Source organism: Amyelois transitella, chromosome 10 (genome assembly GCF_032362555.1).
Source record: "Amyelois transitella isolate CPQ chromosome 10, ilAmyTran1.1, whole genome shotgun sequence".
Classification (NCBI taxonomy): Eukaryota; Metazoa; Arthropoda; class Insecta; order Lepidoptera; family Pyralidae; genus Amyelois; species Amyelois transitella.
This window is the reverse complement of record NC_083513.1, coordinates 5,852,798-5,877,400: the sequence shown is the minus strand read 5'-3', so window position 1 is coordinate 5,877,400 and position 24,603 is coordinate 5,852,798. Positions and strand designations below refer to the sequence as shown.

Sequence of the window (24,603 nt, the reverse complement as noted above, 5' to 3'; positions counted from 1 at the left end):
GACCTTGAAGCGATAAAGTAAGAACATAGTTTTAATTAAAACATTTTAACGCCTGACTGGCTTTGTTCTACAATACTATACAAAATTATTTTCCTTTATATCAAAAATATTCGATGTACTTTATACGTACTCTGTTATATTTCCAAAAGGAAAAACGACTTACCATACGACGCATTTAAATTCAGATGTTGTGCTAAATACCAGCAATATGAAGACGACATTCCACTGAGTTTCGTCAATTGAAGAAATCGTGGGACTAACGCAGTTACGGTATTGGTTATGTTTTGTACTGTATCTTACAGTCTATCTTATCTATTATAAAAAAAATCTTCAATAATTTAATAAATCGATGTGTTTTCCACATCATTAAAGTTTCTCGAGCTTATTTATCCTTATGATGAATAAAATATACCATATGTAGGTACCTATGTTTGCTTAGCCAATTTAACAGTATCTTATACTTTTGGTTAAAGTTACGGTAATTATAACGTTACCAATTTCCAGATAAATGTACTTAAACATAACCTTTTCTTGAAGATAAATACCAATTTCAACGGCTATGTTAGTTTATGAATCTGATCAGAACGTTTAATTGTTAGTGAAGGCGTTAATACCAAGGAAAACGTGAATCACAATGAAATCAAGTCAGAATATGTAAGTTGAAAACAAAACCAATCGCAGGCCAGTCATACAGCTCATGATGTTGCATGACTCAGCCCGCATGTCGTATCTCCTAACCGGCCCCGCTTAGGCAGCTTTACGTCACATTATACATAAAACCGTGACGTTTATTGACCCCAATTAAGTTCCTGATTACACGTCCACATTCTGATTATTTAAAAACTAGCTTCCCCCCGCGACTCCGTCCGCGCGGATGTCGGTCTTCGCGTGGATGGTTTATTTCTCCATTTTGAGTAACTCTGACAATGACATCTTATAAATATCTTTTGGACCCAATTACGGCTAGGCCGTTTTGGTGCCGCCTGCAGTTGAGTTCACGTTCTGTAGTAAGTAGTCCGGCCAATTTAGACCAAAAAAATAAGAATGAAGCTACAATAATTCCCATCAAACTGAAAATCGGTAAGTTTTATCGGAAAATTACCTCAGACATAGATTGTAGATCATAAAGTTATCTATAAAAAGGAATCAATATTTTTTTTCAATAAAGCTACCGTTTCTTAGATATAACGATGCAAGCGTTGCAAGCGTCATAATATGCATAAGCACGTCTCGTATATGTAGCAGAAATGCTTTATCTCAGAATGCTCAACACATGAAATACCGTTAGTCTTTAATAATAGTAGACGGCTATGGACACCACGGCCTCTCATGCCCTAGGAGTGCCGGCCGTTTAGGGCGCCATGCCGCCCTAAATAATATAATCCTCCGTGCTTTTGCCACCATCCATGTTCCAGCCGTTCTAGAACCAAACGGTCTGGCTCGGGATGATGCCAAGAGACCGTATGGTATGCCTTTGGTACCCTGGAGATTGGGGCGGCCTTTGGTGTGGGATGCTACTTGTGTCGACGCACTTGCGCCGTCTCATCTTCAGGTTACTAAATCTAAGGCCGGTTCTGCTTCAAATGAGGCAAAAAACCTCAAAAGGCGCAAATATGTTATTATTATGTATTTATCTGTATTTATGCGCATTTATATGTATTATATGTAGATATATATTCTGTATGTATTTTATTATGTTCAAACATTTATTTATCTTGCTCTGCGCCAACGCCGATCTCCTGTTTGGTTTCCTTCCACCCAAAGGTTGACTGGAAGAGATTGCTTTAGCGATAAGTCCGCCTTTGTACCATCTATATCTGCTTTGTGTTGTTTTGTATGTTTTACTCTTATGGTGCAATAAAGAGTTTTATCTATCTATCTATCTATCTATGTAGGTATCGGTAATACCTATACTTTTGAACCTTTTGGGGTAGAAACTCTGGGACCGGGGGGCCTTTCTGCCCATCAGCTTTTCCGAAAATTGTCGAAAAAGCTGATTGAGGTATCTCTTGACCGGAGGGCTGGAAATTATCTGGCTCAGAGAATCAGCATTGCCATTCAAATTGGCAATGCTGCCAGCCTTCTGGGCGCACTCCCGCATGTTGATACTATGCAGGGACTGTATAATTTATAAATTAAATTTTAGTTTGTAGTCATCTTTTATCTTTCTTTTTATAAGTAGTTTTAGTTTTAATTTGATTTAATTGTAATCTCTATTATTGTCCTATAATGATTTTCTTCACTTAGGGTTATTCTAATTTTATTAAATAATAAATGCGAAAATTAGTCTTGAGTGCCACTGCGTAGTGAAAACACGTGTTTATTCTAACCTATTTCAGACTTTTTCAAGTTTAATAATAAAAATGTTACAAAAAACGCGCTAATAGTACACTACCTCAGAGGTGGCTTGGAAACGTGTGCATATTATGACGCTTGCAACTTTTTGCATCGTTATATCTCAGAAACGTTAGCTTTATAAAAAAAAATATTGATACCTTTTTTATAGATAACTTTATGATCTACAATTTATGTCTGAGGTAATTTTCCGATTTGAAAAACTTAGCGTTTTGAAGAAAATCGCGAAACACCCATTTTTTACCTTTGATCTTGGGTAAATTTTTTCCTTAAACCGGAATCATGGGGAATTTTGAAATAATGCTTTTGATTGTATTTTAAACAATTATACTCATTTTAAGCTTAATGGGAATTAATGTAGCTTCGAATGTCTAGATTGACCGGACTTAAGTATTTTTTTCATAGTAATTAGTAGCGGCCCGCGTGTGCCGCAAACGGTTCAAGCTAAATCCGACTTTCGGCGCTACAGTTACGGCGCTGAATCCACTGCGGGTAACGTAACGTGTGTTCGCGGTTCTACAGAACAAAGTCTACGGATAAACTGAAAAATTAAGATTTTTTTTCTTCGTATTTTTCCAGGATAAAAAGTATCCTATTTTATGCCCAGGATAATAAGGTACAATTATACCAAGTTTCATCAAAATCTAACCGTTAGTTTTCACGTGATGCCTGAACATACAGACAGACAGACAAAAAATTTTTTAATCACATATTTGTGTTTGGTATCGATCCAGTAACAGCCCCTGCTATTTATTTTTTCAATATTTTCAATGTACAGAATTGACCTTTCTACAGATTTATTATATGTATAGATATCACATGCCAGACACACTTCATCAGACGATTAAAGATTTATCACCTTAATATCTGGTGTCCTAATTCAAAGACAATAAATTTTCGAATGATTTGTTTATATCGTATGTACCTTTAATGCGTGGTTTCCTTATGCATTCTCTGGATACACGTCAACATGCCCTAAAAGGCAGGTCGCGGACAAGCTTGCAGCTCGCCCACCCACGCCCCTGTGGAATAAACAGCACTTTAAAACTGCATTTAGTCTTTCAATGCTCCGACGGCCTAATGCGGCGCCACAGGGCTTACCAGGTATTTATAGTAGGTAGCCGTGGTGTTTATAACTAGTTTGTAAAGTGCCTCAAAATTACGCTCGTAATTTATGAAGGTATTAAGTAAAGCGGGTACGGAAATCATAACACTGGAAGGAGAATAGTTTATAATGTTTTGTAGTTTCAGTATCGGAGTACTGACAATAAAAAGAAATGGCACTAAAAGATGAAATCAGTGATGATAATCTATTTACAGTTTGTTGTATTTACACATTGTAATTTTATGAACGAAACAAGAACCTGATGATATTTTACTTCTAAAGGGAATTAAATTCGAATTGGAACCAAAGACCAACCCTCTTATTAAAAAACGATTAATTGCAATATTATCTTAGCCCTTTATTCCCACCACTTAAGTCAGCCTCAAAGCTAGAAAGAGGCGAAAAGTCATATTGCCTTATTTACGAACGCCGACATATGTCATATGAAGTCCATGATGATAATCTCGTACGTTTCTGTATTCCAGGGCCACCGCCGCGGTTGGGGCTGAAGGCGGCGAGCCCCGGCACCGACGAGGACTGCAACAGCAACACCAGCCTCGCTGGCAGCCAGCACTCTGCGCACGATGACCTCGACGCGCACTGCGACAACTCCGGATACCTTTGGTTTCTCGACTATAAGTAAGTGTTTGCTATCACCATCATCTATGGACAGAGAAAGACAGTATTGGCCAACCGCTTCTTTTTCTCGTGCATATTATAAAAGACAATCAAGGAAAAGCCTATCATTCCTTGAGTCTCAATTAAATATGCTATCCAACAGTCTCATGACTACTTGAATCTGACTGATCAGACAAACCCTACGTGGTTTAAGATCGCCGTGTATTATTTATTTGATATATAAAAACTAGCACGTCAAGGGTAAAGACGTGATAAGTGTTTTTTTTTTATTAGGAGTTTTGTACGAAAAGGCTGATAAGACTAACCACTATGTCTGTTATGTCCAGTCCAGTGTCTGATACCTTTTAGAACGTTATATTAAGCAGTGTGATAAAAAAATTATAATTCAACAGAACCTTATACGAGTATAACATTTTAAAATTAAATTTAGCAGAATAATTAAGTTAGAGTAGTAGCTATTGAAATAGATAGTAACAACTGAACATTAATCAGTACTTATATGTAACAATTGAATAATAAAGTAATATTCTAGCCTCAGTATTTACTGTCATGGAGATTTACATATTAATGTTTATGTACAAATAAAATGTATTCGTGTTGAAAAAGTACTATGGTAGCAAGTACTACTCTACAGCTTTATGTGACCAGAGTGCCAGACAGATTACTGTACTTTGTCCATAAAAGATGCTTTTCCGGTATGAATCATCTATACATTCAAATTAGGTTTTAAAGGAAGCCTTGTCTAGTTTGTGACAATTGCAATTTTTCTATTGTTTCTCTTTCTTATTTTATATTTGCGTGTTCTCAGTGCACCCTGCGCTACATGCTTTGGGGCCTATCGCTCCGCAAATTTTATTAAAGTGTACCTACTAATTTAAACTTCGATGTATTTAAAGGAAATATAATATTAATTTTAATTTCGAGTTATTTTTTTAAACGAATATTAACCTAAGATGTTTCATTCTTTCCAGCCCGATATTTCGAGACAGCAACTGCCACCACACATCAGTCCTGTCCTCCGTATCAGCGTCCTACAAGGGAATAAGTGACCTCGCGTCCCGATTCGAATTCACGTCCCGTTACAACGACCTCGCCCGGGACTTGGACGCGAACCTGGCCGAGGCTGACATGGAGAGCTTCAAGACGGAAGACATACACGCTTTACTCATGACCACAAATTTGCCACACGACACTATCATTGACGACAGGAATCATGACGTAAGTGAACCATTTGCCTTGGATGATGGGTAATTGATGATAAAAAAATCTGAAAACTAATTTCGATTTTGTTTATGTGGCAGGTAATCAGGCTTTGAACGATAAGTGCCTAATTCTTCCCAATTTGGCTCAGCTCTAGCCGCTGACTGTACTGAACGATGTTTAAATTTAATTTCTCTTTCTACAAAAATGTGACTTAAATTTATGTACATCTGTAATGAAAAGCTTCTATGAAGCCAGCTTTAATAATGCTCATAAATATCACGGTAAAAATTCGAATATTTTGTTGAAAATCAAGTGACACCAAACAATAGACGACGCTAAATAACTTGAGAATGAATAGGACATAATGTAAACGAAGAAATTTTATAGAAACCTGTACATTGAATGCACATTTGACCCATTTCAATTGTTTAAATGAATACAATGGCTCATAATTACGAGTATCTACATTAATGCTTTGCTGACCATAATCAAATTTTATGTTTCCGCCTTATGCCACAAAAGCTACTTATTAGAAAGAACGTCCATTGCTAAGACGCCGTTGTCGAAGAGTTTACTCCTGTGTTACTTATACAAGAATGAATAATGACTGTTTTACTCTTTTTTATAAGATTGAAAAGCCTTTGAGAGAATTAATTACTAATAAAAGACCAATAGATTGTTCTTGTGGAGCCTGCTTCAGAAATACATAGAATTAATAAAAACATACTCAACGGTACGGTCACAACGGTATCAAGATGAATGCCACATACATAAAGACATTCAACTATTAACCAATGTATTTTTTGCTCCCAAATTCATACTCTGGGAATGTCGGGTTCATTAAATTGATGTCAACCATATGTTCTTGTGGCATTTCAAAAATGTAATTGACCTATTTGTAGAGTTAAAATTAATAAGTGAATAAAACCCTTTAATACACTTACTACCTACTACTCTTTTTGCTTTTTACAGTCCTCCTTATTTTTAATATTTCAAAACGTCTTATGTAACTTAAACCGTATCTTATTTCATATAATTCGGTATAATATACTCAATTTCCTTTTTTTATAAAAATATAAAAACATGATTTATCACCAAGATTTTTGAAAGTAGAATTTTCTTAATGATATTTTTAATTTATTGCATACGAATTAGTTTATAAGATATCCTCAAAGTCGCTTTACTAAGTTTTCACTCAAAGAAATTTTACGAAAACATTACCCTGATCATAACTGTTCCATATTCTTGGTTAATGCTTCATTAAATTATATGTTTGGCAAAAAACATTAAGTATCCAAAAACTTCACTATAATTACCATTAACTTTGTTAAAGTAATAGAAATTTAAGGTACAAAACGATCGCGTGACAACCATGCATGAAACAGCTGAAATGTCTTGTTCAAACGATAAATAACATGAACAAGTGCAGCATATTACAGTACTTTTTAAATGCATTATATTGTTTAAAATCTGTATTGAATCGGCCTGTTTTATATAGTGCAGTTATTATTGAAGATGAACTCTGAAAGCCTGGACATGGACAATTCTAATTAATGACAGTGATTAAAACACTGTAATTGCTGAAATATTGTGGTTTCCTTTTTTGACGCGTATTATTCCGGTTTAGATCATATCTGACTAAGATTAATGACATATCTTCACCTCTTTTTTGAGCACACAATGCAACCTGGTCTCCATCCTACTTCCTACTACTATTATAAAGGCGAAAGTTTGTATGGATGTATGGATGTTTGTTACTCTTTCACGCAAAAACTACTGAACCGATTACCATGAAATTTGGTATGTGGGTAGCTGAAGACCCAGAATAACACATAGGCTACTTTTTATCCCAGAGTTCCCGCGGGATTGATAGGGTTTCCATGCGGACGAAGTCGCGGGCGGCCTCTAGTACTATATATATTAACTATTCACGACCTAGGTACATCATTACCGGATTGTTTATTTTTTAAATATTACGTTTAATGATTTTTCATTTAAAACTAACCTTTAATTTATTCTATATATTATAATTATTACATTATTTTTTTATTTATTTATCTATTGCGTTTATTTTCAGTTCTGCTTCCCTGATGTAACCATTAATTTGCACGATGTCTTACAGAATAACCCCCGAGGCGAGATGTTCGCCAGCATCTCAAGTTCTCTCTTGGAAAAGTTTCGGTTCGACAGCAGTTTCAGTTTCCACAGTAGCTTTCAGGTTCGCCTCGCATTGCTGTTCAATGTTCACACCCATCATAATACCCACATACCTAATCCACTCCATCTCATTTTTTCTAAACTCAATCAGTCTTATGTAAATAATATTTGTCGTTAGCGTTACTAGTTCCATTGAAGATTTGATACGTAGATAGGCACACAGAAAACATAATTTTGGGATATTTAGATTGAATACATAATATTGATAGGCTTTAGGAATACCAGCGCCATCTAGTTGTATGATTTTGCATTAAGACGCAGTAGAAATGAAAATTGTTTCAGTCAACCAATAGATGTCGTGTTGATGATGAGTTCAATGTTAGTTTTAACGCACGCAAAATTTTCGCTATCACAAAATAGCCCATGAATCTTTGATATTAGGCATAGAAGCTTCTAATTAAATACTTTAATCGTTTAGATCAAATTAATGAGAGGGTAAAGTTGGAGGACAACCCAAAGTGTGCGGGTGTGCTTCATGGTATAAAAAGTAAGGTCATCGTTGATTTAAACAGTAAGAAATTGATCTTTCGTTGTAAAGCAGTAAAAATAAAGAGCTGGCCAAAGTTAAGACCAATAAACAAATTGTAGCGGCTAATAAATCTGTTGTTACTACAGTAGAAAAGAAAACTATTTATCGGTATCTGAATTTAGCAGCATTTGGTGCGTAGTGCCTCTTTGGTGGTACCTCTTTTCCGAGATTTATTAGTACTTACTCCCGTTGGCGCAAAGAATATGGCAAACTTCAGCTGTCTGACGAATGGGAATCATCCCATTTATTTTCGTTCCCGCGGGGATTTCGGAAAATCCTCTTATTAGTACACACCTAGATCACCTAGGGATTCTATAATTTAAATTTAAAATCTCTATATCCAGAAGTTAAGACAGTGCAATTTGTCAGACCGCAATAGGTTTTCTTTTAAAAGAATATCATTAAAATTTATTATTTAAGGAAAACATTTCTTTAGTAGATATTTTTTCTTAGTAGATTTCTATGATTTGAATAAAAATTGTATTTGTGGTTTTAGAAATAACTATGGCTAAACTTTCAATAACAACTTATTCAAAGCTGACTATAGATATAACAAAATGTTACAAAATTCAATTTTAATAAACTAACGGTTGTTTTAATCCATCTACCCCAAGGGTACACACTCGTAGGGAATCATCGATAAAGAAAAGTCTATTATATTCTGAGTAGGAAAGCCAGCCGTTGGATCGCATTTAAACTAATATTTCAATACACTGGCCTGGGTATGTCCCTCCGGACTTAACACTAGTAAAGATAAAATAAGAGCACTATTCAAGTGTGTGTGTACTGTACACGGAATTGCGTCAATCAGTTAACTTGTGTATTCTCCGGTCATACAATCATTCCCTCCTCTGGTTCTCATGTGTGAGTGTGCTATATTTAATTGTTAAATGTACGGCCCCGCATGCGGCTACCATGTGTGAGTTGCCAATGAAGTCTATCCTGTACGCCAGTTATTCCTAAACTGTGCCATCACTCCGAAACTTAACACAATAAAGTTCAATTCACAAGGGTTTGTGAAAATGCAATGCTCTAAATTTATAATGCATTCGCATTGTTATCAACCTTGAAAGTGTTACAACACTCATCGAGAGATAATAGCGCCTAATAGCTTTTCTCGCTAATTAGCAGTTTGTTCAAAACCCTACGAAGTGACTCATTATAACGCTGTGATAACATTTGCGCTCGGAGTGCGGTACCGATAGGACGCTGTATATCGTTCGTTTGAGAATAGTTTGAGAAACACATGCAGTGGCTAATATTAAAATTGATACTCCCGGCCCCAGTCGCGCCCAGGGCCCTCGGGAGTGCTGTGCTGTGCATCTTCTGCCATGAATCCAATCACATACAACTTCCGCTTGAGTGATTCTTCAAGAAATCTTATTTATAATTGTGTGTGCGTTAGATAGTGTAATTTTTGGACCCTGTGAACTTTACTCGAACTTGTTAATTTAGAGTTAGTGACATTAATTACGTAGACCATTTTGGACGTAGGTAGTGTAGTGATTTAGTTGTGCTATAAAAACAGTAGGGGACATTGGTGCAACTAAAATGGGTGTGACCGAGTATGACTGGGACTCCTACAGTGGATGTTATTCAGTGAGTCAAATATGATAAGCCGTTTGTTTATAGAATGAAATGATGATAAAACGTCCATTTTCCTTGTATAATTTTGAATAATAGTTTTTAATATTAAGTTCTTTTTTATAATAATTTAACTTTTTAACATAATATTTTAACTCGCCCAATCCGGGATCGATGGTCAAAGGCATACCCCGGACTCCGGCTCTAGAGTGGTAAGACTAAATTGAAATGATGCAACTGCGACTGAAGCCAGGAGGAAGAAGACCTTATCAAAATAAGTCCGGATTTTTGTGATCCATTCATATAATTATTAAGTTAATACTTATATATTTTGTGCACTATCACTTTTCTCATACGATCATAACTACCCACTTATTCGGCTGTACTTCATATTCTACTTATTTTTTTTGTATTTACAAACGTTTACTATAAGATTTTTCAAATTACAATTATCATTAATTGCTCTTCATGTGACCTCATTTACAGCAAGTAAAGGAATTATAATTGACGATAACGCTCCCGTTTGGCCGCCATGTTGTAATGTGTCACATTCTGAAACATCATCATCAAATAAAATGTACATTTACACTCTGTACATGAACCTTTTTGTATGTTTGCAGATATTTTGATATCAAAAAAATTAATTGCCACTTTTTATTTTGTTTTTCTTTACTAAAGGTCAACATTTATCTATTTCTGTCGCCACTGTCAACATTATATTTTGAAATTGCATCTGGTGCTTTAGGTACACTCATGTAAGTACCTACACTTACATGAGTGTACCTAGATAAGAATGCTAATTATCTCAGAATTGCTTTCACTTTGATTTAATATTAATAAGTTCTTCAATAAAGGTACGGCAAAGTCCTTTTTGTCGTTATCACTATATATATGTCCTATAACATTTCAACGTGATATACCCACACAGTACTTAAATAACTCGGGTTATTACAAGAAGCATCTACCTTCAGACCTCGGTGTCTCTGTCAATAGGGAAACCTAATCGAGCTTGGTTCCAGCTGTCTCACTTGGTGAAAGTGCTTATTATTTCCCATAGTCGCCATTTACGTCAACAGGAAAGAAAGGAGTGGTAAAGAATACTTAAGTGCCGGATACTATACCACCACAATTAATGACACACTTAAAGCAAAAAGTTCCTGTCGATAACAATTTGATGCGCTACATAGATAAGATACCTACATCCGTATAAAATGCATACCTAGTGATAGTTGAAATAACTTTAGTTGCATGCCGGCTGCAGTTTCAAAATTAGACACATCTTACATCCGCGTCCCGAATTATAGCTAAACGTAAATGTTTATGCCCGAACGCTTTCGAAATACAACTCGAACCATATCGAGAACATTCAACTTTGTTACTTACACCTACTTGCACTTAGAATTGCGTAGGTATATTAATTTAATGCTTTACGATGAATAATTGGGTTATATCCAGGAAAATACGACTTAAATAGTACAATAACAGACATATGAATTATTACAATAACAGCGCAGCCACTTAATGAATTAAAACACATAATGTAAGAGATATTACGTTAAAGATGTAGTCCCTGCCTACCCCTTCAAGAAAAAGGCGTGATTTTATGTATGTATAAAACACAGTACAGTTACGACAAAGTTTAATTTTAGACATTGACCTTTACCCAGCAGTGTAAAATACAGAATACAGGCAAAAAAATAATTTATTAATAACGTTTTTAAAAATATTCAAATTTTCATTATCAGGGTGAAGAATCAGTCGGTTCGATTAATACGATGTCGATATGCAAGTCCGAGCTGTTGTTCTCTCCCGTCAAAGAAGCTATCCATGGCGTTCACTTCAGCGTGGACAGCCTCGACTGCGAGCTACCCACAGAGCAGGACCTCATCCTGACCTGCCAAGCCAATAAGGACAACTACACCATCGCGTTTGAAGGCAGTCTTACCACTTATTCAGAGGACAGCGAGTGTGTTGAACTTCCGGTCAATCACAAACATGGTAATATTACTAGAAATATATTTTGTATCGAGAAAGCATGGTTTGTAGAATAATCAGTGTAGATCCACATGATTCACAGTATTAAGAGCCTGTAATCCATATTACAAGTTTTATTATATCACTTATTAAACCTATATAATTACGCAAGCATTTAGGAAGTCACAAATTTTTTTAACCATGATAATGTTTAGTCTACTGATTCATTCCTTTTGATAAGCTATAACAGTAAGTACCTACTAACATAATTACTGTTTTTCAGACAATCCAGGAAAAGATGACGAGAATATAGTTATAGATAATGATGAAAGAACGCGCAGGAATTTAGAATTACTTGAAAGATGTAAGAAAATAACTAATAAGCTAACGACGTCTATGGCAAAAAGCGATTTAGGATTAACAACTTGGAGTAAACTTAAGAAACAAAGCAGTCAGTCACCTTTGAGAAGGTGAGTGTCGTTTACGTGTTTTTCAACTGTGTGTTACAAAGTTATCTCAATAAATTATCTGTTTTGATTAATCAATAAAACGTTTAACAGGCACCCATCTGGTAATAATAATGAAGATTCAAACGAACCAAGTGATGCTACAAATGAGATGAGCAACTCAGTTATCAAAAGCCAAAGTTTGCCAAATCTGTATAAAAGAAAACTTATGAGCAGTTCCATCAATTCGGCAGCTCTTAGTAACTCAACGGTAAGTAAAAGTTTAAACAAAGCTATAAATAAATTACTATTGACCTTCTTTGAGGCACTTATTAGAACCTAGTTAACTTTTTTGTTTCTTCAGGTGGATTCATTCTCTGCGAACCAAAGACTAACGGGTACTTCCATATGTATGAAAGTTTACGATGTATCACAAAATCGTTCTGCTCATGAAAGTCAACATTCAGAACCTATGAGTACTTCTTCAACTGATAATCAAACATCATCTGATAAGAGTCAACCGAAACAACAATTTAGTTTAGTTAAATTGTTTATGAAACAAAAAAGTATGAGCAATGAAGGTATTGTAAGTATGGATCAACTTGATAGGTCTGAATGTTGGCCGTCAAGTTCTGGCGGTGATAGTGGCGATTCTATCGGAGAGCATAATAAAATTGACGCAAAAATTGAAGATCGTGCCCAAGAAGAAATTCCAAACCATGATGAAGATGTTGTTTATGAAGAGGTTCAGAACATAAATCCTTACAACAATAGAATATATGATAATATTTTATTAGAAGAAGAAGAGATATCAGATGGAGTTAAACTAAGTGATAGTGAAACTAATTTATATGCCACAGTAAACAAACCTCATTTCAAAAGAACAAATGTAAATGTTATGAACAGTCCCTCAAAACTAAAAAGTACAAGAAAGTCTTATTCTTCACAGTCATCTGCAACTAGCGTCAGTATTTCAAGTTGTTCGGAATCTGATGGCACTCAAATCACTAGAATGAACAAATTAATGCACCGGGAACCTTGCGATCATAAATCGACTTCTACACACTTGGAAGCGACTAAAATTGATAAAAGTATGCAGACAAGTTTGCAACTCTCAACTGTAACTCATGAGCGTGAATTGCTAAAGATAGTAGAACCATCTTTTCTTGAAAAATTGAAAGAAGGCGATTTTGAGAAACCGGTATATGTCTTGTATCCGAACTATACCCTACCAGATATTAGCTTTTTAAATGGAAGACCAAATATTTACTTGAATCCTGTGCCAGTTAATATGACATCAAAAACCAGTAACAAAAAAAGAACAAGATTATTTGATAAAGGAAAAAGACCATTTTCCTGTAACGATTTCGAGATGCTTAAGAAAAAAGGTGTCGGTCACATTAAAGACTGGGACTCGCTTAACTTTTTATTGCCACAAGAATGTAAACAAATGTTGTCAGAGTTGCCTGAAGTTATGCAACATCTAAGGGATAAAGATGGAATGAGTAAATGTGGGGATAAATACTGCAACGCTGTACGTTCATCTAAGTCCAAAACTCGACCAATGAGTTGTGACTGCAATAATTTAGTAGGTAATAATACTGCAGTATCATCAAGTTCAAGTACCGCCACTCAACCTTCTTCCGGTTATCGAGGTTCTTCAACCATGCTAACCGATTCTTCAGCTCAAAATAGTCCAGCACCTGCAGGCAACTTTAATCCCTTATTTGTCTATCGCTACGACAGTGCAACCAGTTCCGAAGCGAGTTGTATGAATAATGATCTTCAACGAGCTAATCCTGCAATTCCAAAGCGGTCTCTTTCATTAGCAGATCAAAATCGAATCGCTAAACAAGGTGAATTGGCACCTCCACGACCACCACTACCTAAAAGTATTTTGCGAAAATCAATGGATAAAACACGAAAGTCAAGTTCACATACTAAACGATACAGTATGTTTGAAATGGATAATTTTGCGCAGGATCAAATAACTTGTATGACAGCTGCAACAGAACATAAAACGAAACGACGATCATTACAAGAGCCGTACTACCTTCAAAATCAAAATTTGGATTATAAAAAAAATAACGATTTAGCAGCAAAGAGACTTTCTCAGCAATTCCTAGATGCGGCAGATAAAGATGCCGACTACAATGAGTACTATCAAGATGAGGGAGTTGGTACTGAAAGTAGCTTAGAATCTGGAAAATCGAATGAAATGAAGTATCATAGACCACACACACCTCCAATGCCTAAACCAAGAACAAAGAAAATTGAATATATGGAATTTCCACCCCCAAGTGCACTTATTAGCAGTGCTGACTTACAACAGTTAGAAGAATTCTTGAAGCTTAGTGGAGTTCAATGTCAAGATATGGACGCATGGGATCATACTCAAGTGCAAAAGGTAAGAAGTCAAGTGGCGAAGTTTTTACAAATGAAACGATCACAAGAAGAGAATCAGAGGTCCATAGAATCTGGTGGCAGTATTAACAAGAAGTCTGTGAGCTTTGCGCAAAAGTCCGAGAAGGTTGAAAGTCAACAGACGCAACTGAAATCGGTAGAAGAATTGAAAGGTGTAACAACTCCTCCCAATTCACCTAATATCTCTGCAATGGTACCGCAGAGACTTTATCAGGTAACGATCTTCTTCTGTCGACTTAGCTCACCTCATTGCCCATAGATTTCTGTGAGTACCTTTGGTTCTTTTTTTTTCTGTTTGTTTTTTTTTCAGTGTTTTTGATTTCGGTTGCTACAAAATTTTATTATCCAGCATTTCTTTATATATTTTTTATCCATTTATGATTTGAACATGTATTTGTATTTCGTATATATTAGTCTATCCATTATAATTATTATTGCTGTCTATATTTGTCTTTTCACAAATGATTATTATGTTAAGTTATAATTTTTATACAACAGGGCAAAAACTTGGCCGAAATACCAATATGTGAGGAAGCAGAAACAAGTCCAGATGAATTTGGAAGTCCAGTACATCAAGAAGGTAGAGGGAAATACGATTTTATTGATGTTTCACAAAAAAGAGGTACGTCGATTTTTTATATATAATTACTCACTTAATTTATTTTTAACCTAAATAATGAACTTCTTTCAATACTTGAACTTTAGTCAACTGCATTTATTAAAATCCAAAAATTTATTTATGATACTGAAATCATTTCGAAACATTTCAGCTCTCGTTTCTAATGTCACCGATGCGGTAGAAATGTTGATTCAACATTTCTCGCCCGCCACTGATCAAGTTGAGCTAGCATTCCTAGGGGACTCCAAGCAGTCTCCAGCCTGTGCAAAAATCGCACTGAATGCTTTGTGCCCTGCTTTGTATGCTATATTCAGAGATGGCCTCAAGGAGAGTATTGAAACTTCATTCGGAGCCGTTAATAACTCGGTCTGGCAAATGGTCGAAGCCACGGCAAGGCAAGGTAAGTTGTTTTTAATGTCAACTAGGTAGGTATCATGTTTAAGGTATAGTTGTATCTTTATTATAATTAAGGACTGGGAACTGTTTTTTATTTCAAACAAATGATTTTTTTCTACCTTTTTTATATAAGCATAAAACATTGTATTTACATTTTGTTTAACATTTAAAACAATTAGTCATTACGTACGGTAAACATCGTTAGGATCAAAATGTGTCGATTAAGTAATGATTGTTATAAAAACTAAATTGATTTTAAAATGGAAATTATGCTTATTTATTAATCTTTCTAATGACATTTACAAATATACATAATTGCATCGTCTGTATGCAAACATAAGAATAACTACAAAATTCATTCATAGTTTTAAAAAATCCTATCTTTTTAAAATAATTTATTGATTTTAGGTCCGATAACAAAATCCCTCAATGAATTAGTACTCCGAATCAACAGCGAGGACGCAGTGACTGAAGGACTGGTCAAATTCAATGCATTCATTTTGGGCCTACTCAAGTAAGTATAACGGGAACATAGGTCAATTCAGGCCAAATCTATTGCCTCGCACGCGCTTGCTCTGAAGTTTATAAATCGCTCTCTTCCTTTATTGTGGGAAGTAACGAAGAAATATTTAATGATGAGGCACAATTTAGATTTGATTTGTACCAAACCTACCTATTATATCCCATTTAGTGTGCTCATTTATTTCAATCTTATTTGCAAACCTAATAACATGAAAAGGAATTTGACGAAACGTGTTCATGGATACATATTTGTAAACTACTTCAAATACTTTACATCTGTTTACCTAAACACATAATTGTTACATACTTAAATGATTTTACCCTTCAACCCTTTTGCCTATTTCATATTGTCAAATATTCTATCCAGCTCACAATCCGTGGACGCCTGGGTATCGTATGTGCGGACGAGAGAATCCATTCTCTCGAAGCATTACGGGCCCGACTCCATCATGCTTGCCGGTTGCGTCGGCGAGCCGCGCTGCCGAGCCCTTCTGGATACCTTGCTGGCCAGTTTGGAGCCACTCAAACTGCTGCCCTTCTCCCTTGACCTCATGTTCGAAATGAGAGAACTTCACAGAAGCTTCAAGAAAATCGAGAGCGACATGCGCGCTGCCAGTCGAGTAAGCAATTAATTTATTACATTGTTCATATGTATAACACAATTTTTTAATAACATTCCATAACGGACTAACTATATCTAATCAAATTTCCCTTCTGGTAAGTAGGTTAATGTGATAACGTGTTGTCTGTCTATTAAACCACGAACCGCCGCCGCATACCCAAACAGGCATCGCTTTATTTGCATTTTATTGTTTACTGCATGTGCTTACGGATCACAAATCACTGCGTCGATATTGTCTAAGCGGGGTTATGTTAGCGTTTCGTGCACAGCTTTCATAAAATGCAAATAAAGGTGTAACGTATAATCGATATGACGGCCTCGCCAAGGTCGCAATGAACTAACGGATGGCATGATGCATGATGCTAAAAAAACTTTGATGTATTTAACAGCCTACTTCGATTAACACTCCGCCACTCACACTGAACCAGCGCAACTTGCTGAAATTGGTGCGGTCCATGCAGTCCAGCGGTCTCTCGAGCGATGATTGTCAGACCAGCGTTATAATGAGGCATAAAGAGCCCAAAACTAAGGAGCCGTCAACCCCTGATCTACTGAATGACTCGGCAAATGTAAAAACTACCTTAGAAAAGAATAGACCTCGGTCATGTGTTAACCCGTCGGCACTTGGCTATGACATTTGCCCGAATAACAGCAGGATAGAATTAGAGAACAATAGAAGATGGTCTGGGGTTCAGTTAGGCTCGAAGTTGATGCAAGCATTCGACCGTCTGGTATTTGACGATAGTGACGACTACACAGATAGTCTTGAAAACAATAAGCCCCCTGTTAAGGCCGCCACAGCTGAGACGAAGGTAACTGGAGGGGCTTTGTGTGGACCTTACTGAGTGTGCTTCGTTTTGTTTTTTTTTTTTTACAGTGGCGTATTTTTAATTTTATCAAGCAACATGCTTACAGCTTATAACACCATTAATTTGCTCGTAGGTCATTTCTTTGCGATTTTATTTCATTTATCACCTTTGTTTTGGTTAATATAAAAAGAAAATTGACACGTCATTTACCCACTTATATAGGTACCGTCTTATTGCAATGTTAGACTTTAATGTATTATTATTCAAATTTGTCTCTGAATTTTGTATACACACTTTATTATTCGCATGGACCAACTAGATGATTACTTGTTTATTTACCATTCCGGGAGTCTTAGTTAAAATAGTATAAACAAGATCAAATAAAGCCAGTAAGTATTATAATCCAAAGATAAGCAATAATGTTTCTACTTCATTTAGAGAGATTTTAGGTGAACTATACCTATATATAGTTTTTCTTTGTGTCTCTTTACGTACAATGGTAATTTAAATGAGGTTTTACGTGTACCAATACCAATATTGGTATAAATTAACAATATCCCTTAATATTCCAGTTGGAGTGTAGTGGTGAGGAACAATACCGGCCAGGGTCTGCGAGCAGCGGAGCCAGCGCTAACACCGGCGCGGGCAGCGGGCACTCCGGGGGGAAGTTCAGGCGGCTGCAGCTCAAGTGGGAACTGCTCAGCAACGCTGAGAGCCCCACCACGCCTTCAGGTAAAATCAACACGATATATTCGGACGTAATCTATACTAATATTTCTATACTAATATTATAAAGCTGAAGAGTTTGTTTTGTTTGTTTGTTTAAACGCGCTAATCTCAGAAACTACTGAGCCGATTTGAATAATTCTTTCACTGTTAGATAGTCTATTTATCGAGGAAGGCTATAGGCTACATTATCCCGGACTTCCTACGGGAAACGTCAACAATTCAGGTGAAAGTTGAATGAGTCGGCCATCTGCGAGCTTTCCACGCGAACGCTGCGCAAACCAACAAAGATATAGTAAAACAATGTACTAAAGATGTGAAGTACTCATTTTTTGCCACAAAAATGTCCGCGAGAGCATATATCTATCTCTTAAGGTTTACTTACAATAACCACTTTTATGTTCATTTTTTAAGATAATTTTTTCATTTTAAACATTTAAGTTATTTTGAAACCAATTTTCTTTAATTCAGTATTAATCCTTATCCAAATAAATATGTTTATTACTTTCGGCTTTTCATGTAGACTAAAATTGCCATTTATTGCCATTTACAGTATACATATAAATCAGACGAAAAGGTTTTGAGATATAGTCGTTATAAGCAATTTGCAGCGAAACATTTAATACGGCGAACCAGCGTTCTTTCTAATACGCGTGACCGCCTGAATAAATATATATGATGCCCAAAATAACTATTCCGCGCGGACGAAGTCGCGGGCACAGCTAGTCTTATTTCTATGTAGGTTAATAGTTATTGATATTATTAGTTATAAGTGATTTACAAGTTCCGCTAACTGAAATTCAGTTTGACACACATGAGGGAACATACTTAGTTTTATACCTACAAATGTTCATATGAAAAACATCTGTGAATTGTAAACAAAAACATAGCCGGCTTCATCGCTTCCCATTAAACCAATGACGCACACACACACACATGTTTATTTAAGTCATGACTTTTAAAGCAAAGCAACTATAAATCTATTGGTAGGTCAATATTTTTCTCTATAAAGTTATGTTTGTGAATGGAGAACAAAATTCCGTAGATAACGCTACAATCTCTTCTTTATCTTTTACTTTAAACTAGATTTTATCTTAACTTCTCTTTATTGGAAATTTCCAAAAATTACTCCTATAGATTTGTAGACCTATATTTTGTGTGCTTATTTCATTTAAAAAATCTTCCTATCTTTTTTATATTATGGTTATCACCAGACTTTCGGTGGTTCTGCCAATGCCGTCGTTTGTTCATCGAGTTGATCAAGTATACTTAGTTCTTGTGTTTATTAATTACTAACAAATCAAATCAATATAAAATTCTTGTAATGTTTAATGTTGTCTGTATGTGTTCGACAGGCGAGACGTCTCCAGCAGCGGCCCGGGGCTCCAAGATCCCGAGGCCCGTGTCGTCTCCTGTCAGACCCCAGGCGCCCGCGCTGCAGTCGCCTGCCAAAAATACACATCGGTGAGTTTGTAATTTACCCCTTTTATTACCAGTTTACCAGTTTTTACGATTTATTGTAACGATTACCAGTTTTTACAAATCACTAATTATAAAGTGTGTAGAGGTTCACCTGCGTTAAAGTAATGGAAATAAGTTTACATAATGTTATAAATGAAGTTCATTTTTTTGATACAATAGCAAACGTTATCATCTAATAATGTTCTAAGAATTTTATTAAATTAAATGACGACACAAAGAGAATTTATGCTTAAATTGTTTGTTGGGACTTCTGTATAAAATCAAATATTAAATAATAAAAAACAACAACAGTATAAAGTAATAAAACAGTTTATTGTCAATCTAGCCTCACTTATAGCGGCGGTAAAGATTTGTCTTCATTATGCTTTACATGTATTTTTCCATAAAAAAAATCCTACAGCGGAATCCCCGTACCTGTGCGCAAGGGCACGTCCCCCACCACATCGACGCCGCGCGCAACCTCCACTGCGCGCCCCTCCGCTGCGAAAAGGCCGCAGCCTGCCAACAGGTACTGTTCACTATAACAATATTCTTCCCTTTGCGAATTTTACATTTAAATTTTTAATAATCACTATCATTATTCTTATTAAGATGACTGCTTCAGTACCATAATCTATGTGCCCAATTTTCAGATATTTAAAGTCACCTTATAGTTTTCTTAATTTTACAAGAATAAATTTGTTTTGTATTATACAAATCAGTATGTAGGCACTTTCAAGTAAACATCGTTTAAAAATTGGTGGTGGAACTCTTTACTTTCTCGCTTAGTTCATTGATTAAACACCTATGCACAAAAAAAAATCAGTCACCTTTTTACGGGATCGTATTGTGGTGATGTAGTTCTTGTAGACGCTTTACCTCAAATATCTATGCACAATCCTCCAGAACACTACCAGAGACTACAACGAAGAAACCAGAGACCAAACCTCGGCCAAGACTATCCATAGAGGCAACAGTTGTTAAAAACATCCCAGTTGCTAAGAAATCGCCGTATGTACTTTATGGGTTAACATGCAACTAACATGCTGAATTGATGACTAACATTATTAGCATGATGAATGACAATAACATGTACCATCTTAAATTTTAACTCATTAACAAAAGTAGTTTTCAGTTTTTGTATTCATAACAAAAAAAATAAAAATGGTGGTTTAAACAATATCTACCTACTTATTTACGTATTTATTTAATAAGTAGGTATTCTCAAGCATGTCGAGTTGAGATTCTGAGATACAATAGCAGGCTAACCATATATTCGGACAATGACCTTTCTCTAAACAGCGATTCACTTTCACTGAATTCAAGAATAACCCTTTTTATTTACCCCGATGACATGACAGGACGTCCCGCGTGGACCAGACGTGGGGTGCGCCGGCGCCGCGGCCGGCGTCGCTGCCGTACGGGCGCGCCGCCGCGCCGCCCGCGCCCCGCCGCGCCGCCTCCTCCTCCGCCTCCAGGCACCACTCCACTCCGCCACAGAAACACAAGTGAGTAATCTAACACTAGTGATAATCCTGCCTCACAATTCTAAGTACAGAGCACTATAATTTAAATGTTTGTGCTAAGTTATATTAGATTTTTCCTTTCATGGCTTGTATGGAGCAGCAGCTACTGCGCCAAACAGACCACCTAGATTCCCGAAGTTTTCTAATTCGCTTGTAAAAATATATAGCTATTCTTATTCTTAATTACTCCTGATTCCAGATACGTGAGAACATTGTGGCACAGATTGCCATCAGATTCGGGGCACCTCGCCTTCAACGAGGGAGAGCGTCTCCGATTGATCCTCGAGGTGGATGATCAATACCTCCTATGTTGCCGAGGCGAACAGAAGGGGCTGGTCCCGAGAGACGCGGTCTTGCTGGAGGACTTCTGATATTGGCAGCCCTAGCACGACTGGCTGCCAAGCTGGCGGCCCTTGCAACTAACCAGACACCCCAGAAAATAGTGCGTTGAACTATTGTGTTAATGTGTGTGTGTAATGTTTGTTATCTCTTTTATTCATATCGATCGAAACTTGAATAAAATGGACATTGTAAGTGATGTGAATATGGGATTTGTTTCGTTCGAGTGTGTTGTATGCGGTTATAATCTGTCTGGGACATTTCAAATCCATGAAAGCAATTCTGCTGCTCCTGTACATATACTATAGGGAGTCACTCTCGTCTGCATTACTTTCATCTAGTGTATAAAGTTATTTTATTTGATGTTACCTATTTACGAATCATTTATTTTTACTCTCAGATCTTAACATCACCTTTGTATTCTCATTTGTAGTAAAATCTAGTCTTACGTTTTAGGGAACGACATAGTCTTGGACTGTTTGTACATACGAGTATTTATCATAGATTATCCGGCGGGTGATCGCGTGTGTTTTACAGTAAATATTTCTCCAATGGGATGTGATATAGATAAATATTTACTTTATTGTAAGAATAAAATCTCGTATAAATAGGAAAAATCTCATTTGTATGCTAAATTATTCTAAATTCATCATTGCTAAGAGGAAGACACTTAAAATTGTTTCGGTGTTTAGATGAATATTATTATTATGTGGTTTGATGTCTAAAATTACCCTTTAACGATAATGAATAATCATAATGATATTAAATTGTGTGTAATATAGGAACCTGCTATCATATTTTGTGTAATAAATTAATCCAGTATCCTAAATACAAAAGTGTATGTAAAACGATACGCGGTGCGGTATAGTACTGACAGACAAAACTAAATCGGATCACAGATTTGTGCTAACTCTTGATCTCAATAACAGCTTGCATCCAATCCTGAAACACCTTCCTTCCTACACGGTCAGTGGTCCTTTTACAGTTTCATGCTCATTACAGCAACAGTTCAGTAGGTGGCGGTAACAATCATTTCCTACTAACATCACCTTTCCCTGCACCTCTCCGTGGAGCTCACCTACTAGTTTTGGAAGTGTTGGTGTTGGTGCTTAACACCCTGTCTTCAACTAATCGCATGCGCCTCTTCCCACTACACCTCCTCAGCCCAGCACAGCATTATGAATCTTACGTTCTTTACCAAAAGAACAGCAGTTGTTCATTTTGCCGCACCACATTTTACTCTTAATAACGTAGATGCTTAACGCTAGAAATATTCATCGATTTTGTGATATCATATCCATATCACTGCTTATAATCGAATTGTAAAGATGATATTTTGGTACGAATTTGTATTGCTCAAGTTGGAAACGTTTTAAGACGGTATGATATTCACGAAATACTCAAAAATGTAGTAGGTATGTAACCTTTATTGTACTCATCAATTGCGTATTTTATCGATTTAATACTAAATTGTACATAAGTAATATTCTATGAGAATTATCGTTAGTAGAAAAAATTAGAGGTTAAAATTTGTAACAAACCTTTAAATGCACGATACAGTTCCTCTCGTAGTCCGTCGTGCTATCGAGCCACAACATTGGTAAATCATAGTGGTAATTGTAGTAAAAAAATATTATAAAGGTGTCTTTCTCGAAGCATAGATGAACTACCTCTTGCCAACTGCGAACTGCGATCAAAGAAACAAGAGGCTTGTCGACGCGTAAATCTCATTATAGGATGGGCGTATATATGTTAACAAAAATTTTAGGACTGTAAAGTATAAATAATACAATAATTAGATACGTAACGTTACTGGTAGTTAAACGGTTTAATAAGTCTTAACCCGAGTAAACCATTATCCTTATGTAAAATTTTCGCCTCATTACCACTTTAGAATTAATAAGCGCTTTGTGACTGAATGATGTGATGTGGCCTTTTGTATGTATTAAAGTTATTATAATGTTATAGTGTTGTGAGTGTGCGCTTGTTGCATCAGTCGGAGTATTCATGTATCGTCTACTTAACATTGCATTGGAGAATGCTTCCACAAATTATTTATAATATTATAGTAATGGAACTCCTAAATAGCCGTAAAGTATTAGCCAAGGAACACGAAGGAAAGGCGATGCGGCCACAAATTAGCTTCGCGACAGCTTTCACGTAATCGCTTAGCAGGAAGCATGTACTTTTCGTAATTTAGAAACCTTTAGAGGAGTTTGTTAGACGTAAGTTTTTATCAACAGTTTGTATTATCGAATGTTGAACAGGTTTTTTATAAAATGACACAACTCCTGCGCGTTCGTTTTAGGGTATTGTTGGGAAGACTGTGGCGAGTCAGTTGTCCTTATCGGTACAAAGGTTATTTTATTATTATGAGTGTAAGATTTAATTTATATTTTACGATCGGGATCAATATTTTTTGAGTTAAATCTTTATTTTCTTAAGAAAAAAAAAATGTAAAAATTAAAAAGAGGCTTTCGTTAACATACGAAGCGCAACGAACGACTGAGAAACTAATTCCGAATGTTATTATTATTAAGTTTACCTCGAAAAACAAGCTATAAATATATATACCTACATAAAAATATAGTATTTCAATTGGACATTGTCAAAAGTATTTATTTAAATATTTTATTTAAGTGCCATAATTTAATGAATTAACGATTGATAACTATTATTGTAATGCATAACCATGTACACCAATTAAACAATATATAAAAGATATAGTTGTTTTAATGCAGAGCTCCTTTAAGACTAGGTATTAGATAGTTTTTAAAGAATTTTATCTACGTCAAATTCGTTTGTAGACAAATTTCGTAGCACTTGCTACGAATTTAAACCTACCTCAACAAAACAAATCAACATAAATTATGTACATGCACATTGTTTATTTATTCAACAAATCCTATTTCTTGGCTCCGCCTTCTTTTTATAAAGTTACTATAATATTCTCTTTCTCTCTCTCTCTCTCTCTCATTATTACTCGACTCATCGTTTGGTGATATAGAAGCATACAAGGTAATATTTATGAGGTGAAAATTATATATCTGTGCATGAGTGATAACAAAATATTGGGCAACAGACTAATCTCGTCGCGGTCGCTACGA

The 24,603-nt window shown here is 35.9% G+C and overlaps 1 protein-coding gene across 8 annotated transcripts in view; it reads left to right on the top strand.

Annotated features, from left to right (window-relative positions):
• The window catches only part of LOC106137672 (uncharacterized), a 65,546-nt gene extending 41,556 nt beyond the window's left edge, over window positions 1-23,990 (top strand). For 4 of the 8 annotated variants that reach the window (XM_060946360.1, XM_060946355.1, XM_060946358.1 and 1 more), the window contains 18 exons: window positions 3,946-4,099; window positions 5,071-5,317; window positions 7,425-7,520; window positions 11,378-11,630; window positions 11,890-12,076; window positions 12,167-12,323; window positions 12,417-14,459; window positions 14,975-15,098; window positions 15,247-15,495; window positions 15,900-16,005; window positions 16,381-16,633; window positions 17,025-17,447; window positions 18,017-18,176; window positions 19,526-19,634; window positions 20,053-20,160; window positions 20,538-20,642; window positions 20,993-21,139; window positions 21,357-23,990. In XM_060946360.1, coding sequence (XP_060802343.1) covers window positions 3,946-4,099; window positions 5,071-5,317; window positions 7,425-7,520; window positions 11,378-11,630; window positions 11,890-12,076; window positions 12,167-12,323; window positions 12,417-14,459; window positions 14,975-15,098; window positions 15,247-15,495; window positions 15,900-16,005; window positions 16,381-16,633; window positions 17,025-17,447; window positions 18,017-18,176; window positions 19,526-19,634; window positions 20,053-20,160; window positions 20,538-20,642; window positions 20,993-21,139; window positions 21,357-21,528 — 5,093 coding nt within the window. In that variant the 3' untranslated portion in view covers window positions 21,529-23,990. Of the gene's footprint in view, window positions 1-3,945; window positions 4,100-5,070; window positions 5,318-7,424; window positions 7,521-9,219; window positions 9,648-11,377; window positions 11,631-11,889; window positions 12,077-12,166; window positions 12,324-12,416; window positions 14,460-14,974; window positions 15,099-15,246; window positions 15,496-15,899; window positions 16,006-16,380; window positions 16,634-17,024; window positions 17,448-18,016; window positions 18,177-19,525; window positions 19,635-20,052; window positions 20,161-20,537; window positions 20,643-20,992; window positions 21,140-21,356 lie in introns of those variants that run through there. The other 4 variants (XM_060946356.1, XM_060946357.1, XM_060946362.1 and 1 more) reach the window with 4 other exon arrangements.
• Window positions 23,991-24,603: the final 613 nt, after the last annotated feature.